The sequence below is a fragment of the Plectropomus leopardus genome, chromosome 2, assembly GCF_026936395.1.
Source record: "Plectropomus leopardus strain MGB_pleo_1.0 chromosome 2, ASM2693639v1, whole genome shotgun sequence".
Lineage (NCBI taxonomy): Eukaryota > Metazoa > Chordata > Actinopteri > Perciformes > Serranidae > Plectropomus > Plectropomus leopardus.
Window position 1 is genome coordinate 3,345,459 of NC_142177.1, and position 12,110 is coordinate 3,357,568.

At 36.4% G+C, this 12,110-nt stretch overlaps 1 protein-coding gene across 1 annotated transcript; it reads left to right on the forward strand.

The window, feature by feature from the left end:
• Positions 1–1,831: 1,831 nt before the first annotated feature.
• On the forward strand, positions 1,832–11,151 carry arfrp1 (ARF related protein 1). Its single transcript, XM_042502662.2, has 7 exons — positions 1,832–2,230; positions 3,399–3,486; positions 5,241–5,323; positions 6,573–6,654; positions 6,839–6,909; positions 7,233–7,333; positions 8,430–11,151. The coding sequence occupies exons 1-7, from the start codon at positions 2,138–2,140 to the stop codon at positions 8,515–8,517; spliced, it is 606 nt and encodes a 201-aa protein (XP_042358596.1). The 5' UTR covers positions 1,832–2,137; the 3' UTR covers positions 8,518–11,151.
• Positions 11,152–12,110: the final 959 nt, after the last annotated feature.

Consider the following 12,110-nt stretch of genomic DNA (forward strand, 5'->3'; position numbering starts at 1 on the left):
TTATAAGATATAAAGATATAAGTTATAAATCAGTTATAAATCAGTTATCGAATTCACATGTAGGTTTATGTTAAATAATAAACCAAATGCACATAAATAGAAATGTAGAAATGGACAAATACATTATTCCTGTGTTCATTTTTTCATTGATTTTCAGGAATGAGAAAAAAAAGGCTGTGCAATGGATCGTAGTGAGGGGCGAGACAAGTACAACTGATCTGTGAACTCTCATCTTGATTAACCAATAGCTGTTAAGTGACACATTATGACACACACCCTTATTAACATACATTCAATGAAATACATAATTAATAAAAAAAAACAAATAGGGAAATGAATATAATTAGAAATAAATGTCAAGAGAAAATAATTAATTTGGAATTATTTGAATACAAAAATAAATTAATGCAGAAAAAAATAATTTGTCAAATTAATAAATACATTTTGTTAATTTATTTTTCTATTTTTGTGCATATTTAATTTCAATATATACCTGCATATTTTTTTAGATAATTTAAACTTTTATTTTTAAATTTCTTCTTCATTATTACAATTATTCATTTATTGAGTCTTTTATTTGTGGAGAAGGAAGTGGAGAAGGAAAAAAAGGAAACGATAAGTAGACAACGCAAAAATAAATAAATAAGTGAAAAAAATTAATATAAAAAATAATGATAAAAATAAAATATTAATAAAAACAAAAAACAACAATAATAATAATAATAATAATAATAGAAGGGAGAAAAAAGTTAGTTCTCAAATCTACAATACAACGGAGCCCCTCTGGTGACATTGGATGCAAAAAAAATAATGCGTATTACTATCTCGTGGCCACGAGATAGTAACGCGTGGCCACGCATTATTTGTTTTTCATCTAATGTCACCAGAGGGGCTCCGTACAATACAAAGCATCTTGTGAGGATAGTGGAAACATTCAAACCAATGTACATTAGAAAGGGTTCCCATATTTTGTGAAAGATATCATCTTTGAAGTCTAGTCTCATCCGGTCATATTTTAATTTTTCTTTTTTTTTTTATTAATTGTCAGGTCATTTTGTTGTGTTTCCTTTTTTCTTTGTTTTCAAATTTCTTACTAATTTTGGGGTAATTTCTTGTTGTTGTCTTTTGTCGCACAACATTTCATGTTTTGAAAGAAATCAAGCCGATTTGCTCAAGTTTCAAAGGGTTAAATTTGTTATTTTTGGTGGTTTTTGATGCTTTTTTGGAATGTTCCACTTGGCTGACTATATTACTTTGCCATTACCTACTAAACCTGCATGATCAGTAAGAAAAGCAATGGAACGTACAAGCTGTTATTTATGATTTTATTAGTACCCCCATTAGCTGATGCATAACATCAGCTACTCCTCTTGAGGTCCACACAAAACATAAAAGACACGATAACACTTTATTAGACACATACAGACAAAACAAAAAAATGATACCGAAATCAGAAACGTACAATTTACAATTTTTTGTTTTCATAAATATTATTTATTAACATTATCCATACTCTTAGTCAACCTTTTTACAGTGAATATTAATATACACTAAATTCATAAGGACTTAATGTACATAAAGTAAAATCTTAACAGCATATTGCTGTACATAAAAAAATTACAAAATTTACAAGCTGTAGGCCTATAAACAAATAATGATGATGAAGAGAGAAAGTCCATTTTAATTTGGGGTGGACTTTTCCTTTAATGTGGTTACGCTCTGGGGCTTGGGTTACGCTCCATGAAAGGCACAGAAACGCCGAGATGCCTTGTGGGCATTGACGTTTCATTTGAACGTACAACCACTCATAAGGAAGGTGTAGAGAAGCACCATTTACTTCATTTCCCAGAATTCCTTTAGCCGTACTTCCTGTTCAGGTTACACGTAGCGTCACTGCTGTTTTGTAGCTCCAGAGGAGAAAAAATACCACAAACGACGACTTTTACTGACTTCTTTTTTGCAAATACGGTTGTCGGTCACTCGCTTGTACCGACGTGTTTATTAGCTTTGGTAAAAATGGAGCTGGAGTGGAGCGTGTCTCAGAATTTTGCCTCATATGAGGGCTAAACTGTGTTATCAAGCTAACATTGGTAAGACTAGTTAGCAAGTACTTGTTTTGTTTACATATTTTTCCGAGATGTATACTTTATTATCTGGGTTGTATAAGTACATGTTCCAAAAGGACGAATACTGTATTTTGATCCTGGGACTGGACAATGCTGGAAAAACGGTAAGATATTTTATAATTTGAATTTACTTCAGCAGAGTTAGCGTTAACTCGTTCGTGATACTGACCGTAATGTTAGTTGTGTTATTTTCAATTATGTGGGTTAGTCGTCTGTCAGTCCCATTTTTTTCTACAGGGCCGTTTGTTATTTACGAGGACGCAGGGAGTGTTATTCCTTTGTGTGTACCTTTTCTAGGGCATGACATTGTTGATGGAGGAACATAGAGGCAGTGTGCTAATGTCTTAGTTTCCAAGTGCACATTCAACAATACATCATTATGTATTCGCTTATTTAATGATTTGCATCACAGGCTTTCCGCAGACTTTGTTAGTTATGTTTGAGGCAAAATGCAGAGGATTACCAAAAAATATACAAAAAATGTTTGTAGTTAGTTAAGTGGATGAGGGTCATAGGGGAAAGTTAATTTTAAACATCAGTTTGCACAACTGCTCTAAAACAAATGTTTATTTCAGTATGTGGTTTCAAATTGTGGAATTCTTTAGAGAATGAGTTAAAGGGTAGTACCAATATCTTCCAGTTCAAAAATATGTGTAAGGAGAAAATAATTAGACAATATGAAGTTGACAGGTAATGTTTTCTTATTGGCTTACTTTGTATGGCACTTGGTTCTTTTTCTCTCTCTCATTTTTTTATAAGGATTGACTGCCAAGTAACTGATGGACCGACCATCTCTCTTAATATGTTGATTTATCGTTGAGAAAGGGGCTGGCAAAATAAGATATTCTGTCTGCTTCTATGAACGGAATAAAATAGAATAAAATAAGAATAATAATCTACAAAGTAACTAACTACCTTCCTTAGATAAATGTAGTGGACTTAAAAGTCTAATATTAGCCTCTTAAATGTAGTGGAAGAAAAGTGAAGAGTCTTGAAAAATGGAAATATCCAGGTAAAGTACTGATACTTTAAAAAACATTTTGTATATGAACTGAATAAATATCACACCTCTGAGTGAAGCATCGAGAGTCAGGAAAGACTTGTCACTGGTTTTCGAACAGGTTATACATTTGTAATGCAAACTAACAAGCGTTTAGAAGAGTCACCTTCTCTGGATGTAAAAATGCCTGTTAACCTTTGCCATGTCATGTGAATTATTGAATATCATTGTGTCTAATTGTCTGTTAATTTCTCTGTTGTCTCTCTTTGCAGACCTTCCTGGAACAAACCAAAACAAAGTTCAGTAAGAACTACAAGGGGATGAATTTATCAAAAATCACAACCACGGTTGGCCTGAACAGTAAGTTGATGTCCCTGAATGTCTTCAATTTGACATGAAATGTAACGGGTGTGTTACTCTAAACAGTGCTGATACCCCTATTCCACCAACTGAAACTGGTTCTGTTCTGGTTCCCACAGCTCATTTTGAACCGCTCTGAACATTTTGACCAAAAATAAATTGGTTCAAAACCAGAAAAGTTGTTTCTTAGCTGGAACAGAAAAATGTCAGGTTTTCCCTGACCTTAAGAGCAGATTGTGATAACATCAGTTGCCATTTTAGATTCTGCAAGTTGGTAAGAGTATGGAGAAGACAAGTGAAAAATTGTCCGAAAAAAAGAGAGTGGTCTCGGTAATATTTGTTTCATGCTTCTTCAGAAACAGAACATCGCAATGCAGATGTGGTAAATTCTGCGTCAATGCAGTGACTGCACATAATCTGTTATAGTCACATAACATTACTTGTTGATTTTCTGGCAGCAGCTGGACAATAAAGTTCTACAGTTCAAGAGAACCTCCTGGTAGCAATCAGCACTGTATGGTAGCAACGTCACATTGAATTGTGGGAGAGCTGGCTCACTGCTTGTATATATTGATAAAAAATTAGCCTAGTGCATGTATGTATTATAACACAGAACACGAGTTGTTGGAAGAGTTCTGTGAACAGTCCTGTATTGCCTTTTATTGATACACCAACTATTGCACCTCCCCCACATGTAGAAGCTGTTTTTACGATATTTTAAAATATTTTTCAAGTTTTGTTGTTGCCACTGAGTTTTTGTTATGCACAAATTGAAAATATGCATGAAAAACAATCAAACAATCAGATGGAAACACACCCAATAACCCCTAGCTTACAACAGCAACCCATTTAGATAAATTGATGAAGTCTGGACATACATAAGTCCGATCCAACCCTTAAAGTGTGACAGTCCATCTTAAAGCGTCTGGGAGCCCATATCACCAAAATCTTTCTTAATATAAAATTTAGGGTCTTAAAGGCGTGTTAAAAAGCATAAAAAATAATCAGACATTAGCCTCAACCCAACTTTCCTGATCCATATCACGTAATATGGGTAAAGCCAATCAAAAGTCAGGTGTCAGTTTATACAAAATCGAAGACGAGGCAATGTCATCTTGTTAAGTCTTCAACTAATGTAATGTTTTAAGTGCAGCGTGCAGTGTTTGTGTGTGTTACCTGGCTTTTACCAACATTACACAGATGGTCACCAGTGAGTATGTGGCAAATAGGAAAGCAATTAAATAATGGGAATAGATTATTAATATGGCACTAGCATTAGCTAACCCTACAGTGCCATCATTTATAATTTCATTCACAGTTTTGATAACCAACGGGTGCATCTCAGCTTGAGTTGTACTTGCTACGTAATGCTAACTGTATGCTGAAGCAATATCATAACAAAGCAGTTTTTAACTCATTCAGTGGCAGAGTTAAATGTTTTATTTTGAGAATCTGTCAAAGCACTGTTGGAATGTACTGTTCGGTTATCCACAGCAGTGCACTCTGGGATTGTCAGAGCGCACTCTGGGTTGAAGGAGCAGCAAAATGCTGAACGGAGTGAATGTGTAATGAACTTAACAGTTGTTTGATCCGTGGAGAAATTAAACGCTTTGTGGCCGCAAACAACAGCTCTGAAAGACAAATACAAGCCAGAGCTTTTTCTCTCCACCCCACTCTGTGATCACCTGATACTGTATTCGTTATTATTTACAGCAGTTTAACATCTCCTCTAAATGTCTGACTTTCCTTCATAGTTGGTACAATCGATGTGGGCAAGGCTCGTCTGATGTTCTGGGATCTTGGAGGACAGGAGGAGCTCCAGTCCCTGTGGGACAAAGTAAGTTTTAATTTAACACTATAACGGCCATGATAGTTATTTTGGCCATTTTCACATTTATATGTCATATAACTAATTAAAAAATTACAGTGCTGCTGGTCCCTGACTTTTCCTTAAAACATCTGTATTTTCATTAAAAAAATGTTTATATAAATTGCATAAAAGGAAAAGAAAATGTGATCATTTTTACCTATCTTGGTACATCTTGGTTGCTTGGCAACTGTCACGATCTCTGTCAAAAGTAAAACTTTGCGAGCGCTTGTGAACGTTTCAGCCTCATTGAAAAATGTTACTGAAGATATGCCAAGGAGGAGCAGGAAATGCCAACTTTCATCGTAGACGGGTCATCCAGATCCGCTCCTGGCTGACACAAGTGAGCTCTGCTCCGCTGTGCTGTTTTGAGGGACAAAAAGAAGGGGGGACAAGGGATGGATGTAACACAGTCTCTCTCAGTTTCAACAGTCAACACTGCATCATCATAGACTTCAGGACATTAAATGAAGGCAGCTACAAGATATGAATTACGTAAGCAGCTGTTATGGGTGGGCGATATATCAAATAAACCTGGTATATTAATTATAAAATTACTTCCTTATAACCATATTAATTAAAGGTTATTATAACACTAGTGTATTAATTATTATTTGACAGTAGCTAATTAAACTTTCTTGTGCTTTATTTCACTTTATTGGTAACTGCAGTCTATTCAATATTTTTTTATTTTAGTAGTTAACATTAGTTTAAATTACATAAAAAAATATTGTGATATATATCATGTATTGCGATATAGCCTTAAAATATCACAATATTATTTTAAAGCCATATTGCCCAGCCGTAGCGGACGTGTTTTAAAGCAGTTAGTGGAGCATAGTGAGGACTTGGTTTATCTCCAGACTGCTGAGCCACCGGGTGTGGGTTCACAGCATTAGAATAAAGCTCTGTGGGCCTTGAAAGTGAGGCGTAAGCGATTCGTAATAACTCCTGTCCATTCAATCCACACAACCTCCGACCTCCGTTTGGCGGTCTCTTTCCTCAGAAGCAGCTGTCTATCAGTGGCCTCTGAGGTGACTAACATTATAGACAAAATCTTGACTCTATGTCCTGACTGTGGCCCTAACAGCACTAAGTTGTATTTTCCTGCAGGCGCACCCAAAATTACTTCTAGGGTACATTTGATGTTTTGCTTACATGTTGTGTATTTCAGAGCCTGCTCTGATCTCCCGTTTGTATGCTTCATGTTCATATTTAGTACTACGCCGAGTCCCATGGAGTCATCTATGTGATCGATTCAACTGATGAAGAGCGTCTGTCAGAGTCAAAGGAGGCCTTCGGTGAGTAACGTTCATCTGTCGTTTTCTGAAGCAAATGGCCTGGGACTGTATTCCACTGAAGTAATGACAGTGTGGTTAACAGTCAAGAAAACTGTTATTCAGTGCAGTATTAAAATCAACACACTCAACGTGTGTTGTCTGCTAATTGATGAATCCATAATGTAACTACTGATGTCTCCTTCAGAGAAAATGATCAGCAGTGAGGTGTTAGAAGGAGTCCCTCTTCTCGTGCTGGCCAACAAGCAGGATGTACCGGTACTGTATGATTTTTTAATCTTACTGAGACCTGTTTAGGTTAATGCAGATTGTTCTCTTGGGTTTGAGACAGCGTTTTATGGTTAACTTGTTTGAGTCATATATCAAAAGAAATGGAAAACATTCTCTAACTGCAGCTTCTCAAATGGAAGCCGCTTTTTGCTGTTTTATTTCATTGTAAATTTACAATCCTTAGGTTTTTAAGTTTTGAACAACAATAACAAAAATATTAAAGGTAATAGTTGGCTTAGTCTTGTGGTTTTGACAGCTCTGTCTTTGCTGTTGCGGCCCTCAGTGATGTGTTGTTTCTGCTCTGTCCTCAGAATTGCTTGTCAGTGCCGGACATTAAAACAGCCTTCAGTGACTCTGCCCCGAAGATCGGCAAAAGGGATTGTTTAGTGCAGCCTTGTACCGCTCTGACAGGGTAAAACCATGTTACAGTATTTATAATAATTCCAAAATAATTTACAAAAAAGCTGTAAAGCTTTTAAAGCTTTTTTGTAAATTAGAAACTTTGTCATTCTTAAAGCACCCACACAGGGTGAAATGCACTCTTAACTGCAGTGAAAGACTAATAGCGTCGGTGCTCCTCTGCCACATGCCCATACTAAAATTGGATTCACAATACAATGAACGAATAAATTAAGATGTATTATGGTAGATCAAACTCCTCAGCACCATACAGTGTATTTAAATTGAGCTCCCTTTTTTCCAGCTGCTACATTGAAACACTTTAGTGCATCACTAATTACAATCCTGCCGTTCAGTAAAATATATATATATATAAAAAACATTTTTTTGGTACTTATATTTTGAACCTAATACTTTTGTACTTTCACTTAAGTATGATTTTGAATCTTGAACTTGAACTTGCAACAATAATTATTTATGTTGTATTTTTTTTTTTATTTTTCCATGACAGAAAGGGCAGACTTGTTAAAAGAATTGACTGATTATAAGAAGCGATTTTCCATTATATCCTTCAAACGGATATATTTGTATTTCTTTAACTCTGTGACAGATAAAGGCATTGAAACTGTAATAAAAGTTTGCATAAAGTCAATGAATTTATCAAAACACCATTTTTACTGTCTACTTCTGCTGACAATTGCACTCATAAAATATTGGCGAGACACCATTTCTCTAGATGTGCCGCGGCTGACAGTCAGCTGAGACGCCCTGTGGAGCCCTGCTCACGCAGGCACAGTGGCTGCTCTGACTTGTTCACGAGGATTGGAATAAAAAACAACTGGTTCCATGACGCTCACACGCTGCTCACGCAGGCAGTGTGTTCAAGGCGTAAGGGGGCTCATAGAGAGCTCATTATTCTTTATCAGCTGCACCTTTTCAGTTTGCTGCTGCCAGCTTTGCACACACCACCAAAGCTTCTTCTTTTTCACCTGCACGCACCACTGAGGCCTCTATGTTAAAACATTTCTACCAGCTTAACCTAAGGGCTGATTTACCTACCTGGTCAGGAGAAAGTATGATCGCTAAATGACTGATTTGTTTTGCTGCAGGGACGGAGTGAACGAAGGCATCGAGTGGATGGTGAAGTGCGTGGTCAGAAACATTCACAGGCCGCCCAGACAGAAGGACATCACGTAAGAAGTTGTTCAAACTCTCCACACTAATTTTGGACTGTGAGTTTCTCCTTGAGGACATTCCATGTGAACCCTGGAGTCGGTAGCTCTCCTCTCTCCTCGTGTTTGCTGTGACTTTGAATGGTTTGGATTTCTGCTTTTAGGAGTTCATTACAGACAGAGTGTGACACTATTTTTGATCACCAAGCATCATTTCAGATGTGCTTTGAATGGACGCCTGTCTGCTTCATTTATTTACACTTTTGGATCGCGTTATAATTTCTTCTGCTTCGTGTGTGAGCAGCAGTGCCAGTGTCTGCTGCTGGCTGTGTCTGCTTGGAGCTCCACTGACTGTCAGCCCGCACTTTGATCATAAGAGCACACACTGTGATCAAGTTGACACATCCTCTCTCAAAGTACTAAACTATAACCGGGTGGCTCTCATGTTTGTTCACAGTATTGGAGAAAAGAAACAATGTTAAGCTCACATTTTTGAAGTTGAACTGAAATTTGAATGCTCCCCTTTTTTGTCAATAGGAATATTAATCAGTGATACTGCAGCTATAGTTTACTGACATTTTTCGAAAGAGGTTAGAATGTTGTCTGGGTCTAGACCTTTTGAATATGCCCTCTCCACTGAGTTTGAGTTTAAGAAATCGTTTGGCATTGAGACATGAAACAGCAGTTTCTGGTTTAGAATAAAAACCAACAAATTAGCACTGCAGGGGTACTAACCATTAACCAACTGGTGCCACGGACGGGACTAACATCGTTGTCAAGCTGTTGTCAAGCATCGTCAAGTGGTGCGGCCAAATCAGTTAGGAATAATAACAATAATAGGGAGTGCTATACACAAGATAGACGCTGCTATTGAGGCGGTTTTAAATCCACGTCTTCTCAATATCAACAGACAGTGTAGTTTCTGTTTCTTTGCTCAGCTCCACTCTTCCAACCTTGGCAAAACAGATATATTTTGGCATGGCTACGCATTAGTGTGGACTTTAAATAACACTAGATTCTGGTGGATGGACTGCAGTGATTGATCAAAATTCCCCCCCGGGGATTCTGATTGGTTAGGGAAAATACAATCCCCCTTCCTCGCTCAAATCAGTCAGAATGGGCGCAATGTCGGAATGAAAACCAAAAGGAGCTACAAGCTGACAATTCTATCTGATGTCAGGCAAGATGGAACTTTTTCTTTTTTTGTCTGTTTTGATAGTAAAGCCTGGTTCAAAAAACTGTTTTGGTTTCTGTAGCTTAATCCAACATTCATAATTAAGGATGGGGAACGTTAACATTTATTGATATTGATGCCATTATTGAGACTCCTTAACAATTCAGGCTTTATCGATACCACTATTGATACTTTTCTATTATTTAGTAGAAAGACGAGGCAAATATATGTGTTTTAACAGAACTGGTTTTGCTTTTACTGCTGAACAAGTGACTGTTTCTTTTACTGGAAAAACAAATTCCCCACCCAAACAACTGTATTATTCAAGTTTCTCACCAAAAACAAAGTTTTTTTATGTTATATTTGATCACATCGTGATAACATTTTATTTACCTTTGCCTAATAGTCATTTTTCTGAGCGGACATTGAAGACATCATAATGAAACGTTATGGAACCTCATATATGTAGCTAACTAGCTCTTATCCTGCTAATTCCAACTCAAATTTCAACATTAGATCACTATTTTTAATTAAAGGGACTTGCTACTTGTGCCAGCTTTGCAGCAGCAGCTGACGGAGTTATTTCAACCCAAAGAAAGTCGAAGGTACTGCATTTAGGTTTAATTGGATGTGTAACCAGTGATTGGATTTAAATGATGTGGCTCGACTCAAGATGTAAGGTTACGTTATAAGATCCACAAGACTGAACAACGGTATTGATAAGCTCAAACGTTATAGATTTGGGGGTTTTGAAAAAAGCAGAACAGTCCTTAATAGAACTGGGTTTCGGTCCCCATCCCTGCTCATGACAACTGTACCAAAGGTGTATTTTTCTATAACTCAGCTGTTTACATTGTATAAAGGCTTAAAGTTGTGCATAATTAAAGGCGGGCTGTGACAGGCTGTCTGATGATAGGGTCCTCGGCTTCACAGTCAGCTCCACCCTCTCATCTCGAAACAGTCACCTTTGGCTCCAAAGAGCCACCGAAATGGCGACGATCGAAATAATGTGAGCTAAAACCATTTAATGAGTCTAACTCTCAATGGAAAAGGAGACTAACTAGTCTATTAATGGTGTTGTAAACTCATTGGAACTCCACACAGACCTGTGCAGCACCCAAACAGCACCAGAGTCTCTACACACTGTAAATGGTACACATATGATCCAGCGGCCACCAAACTGTTGTTATTAAGTTGACATTAACATTCATAGTTTCAGTTTTTATTTGATTGACTTTGGAAATGTTCATGGTTATAATTGGAAGAGACACTACAGCTGATTAACTGGACAGGATATCTGTAAAAAACTAAATGCACAAGTTAACTGAACACACTGAGAAATCTTTCTGACCTCTGCTGAATCACTCTGTACCAGCAGTTTCATCTTGGATTTATGAAGTTTGGGGAAAAACTGAAGGTGATATCCTCTGTCAGTCACATATATAGTAGATGATAATAAAAAAATATGATTTTAAAGGAACAAAATGTGTCATGTTTCAATTTGACATATATTGTACTCACACTGACCATCTCAACTGTATTCACCAGGCTATGGCAGCTAATTATATTATTATTGACTAGTTTCTTCTTTAATCACTGCAGGAATTGAACTGCAATTTGTTGAGTTCAAATGCAAAATGTCATTATATTGGGCACAAATATATTCTAGTGTCCTCTTGCACTATTCAGTCTTTGACTATTTGTACTTTTTTTTTTAAAAAGGAACATTTTTTTTTGCCAATTTCAGTGATACTGATTGGCTTTAGTTTTGGGTTTACATGCTTTAATGCTAAAACCCCATATTTTCTTTAAACTGTCTGTGCTTGAACACTGTCTGAGACACTCAGATACTGTTTTAGTGCATGTCCCTTTAAGACCCTTGAGAGAGGAAAAAAGTCTGTGTGTGTGTGAGATATATATATATATATATATATATATATATATATATATATATGTATATGTATATATTTAGAAATATAGAGACATATATTAACACACACACAAATTACACACTTACACACACACACACACACACACACACACACACACACTATACATATGTGTGTGTGTATATATATATATGATAAAATAAAGCCTACACATCTAATGGACTAGGTTTTTTTTAGTAAGATCCCCTACAACAAGCATTATTAGAATCAAAATAATTTATATTTAACTTATTTTTAAAAAAACATTTCTGCATTTTCTTTTAAGAAAATACAGAAACACATTGAACGCATCACTAAATTTACACAGTTTGAGGTCACCTGTTATGTTTCCGATTCAGTTTAAGAGTTTGTTGCCACAGTGTGCGTTCCTTCTAGAATTGCGTCAGTGTACATGAACAGCCATGAACAGTGTCAATCCTACACTAATTTTGCTGTGTTTTACTGAGAGTAAAGACAGTATTTCTAACTTGATAGAGACAAACAAGTGCGTTGTTG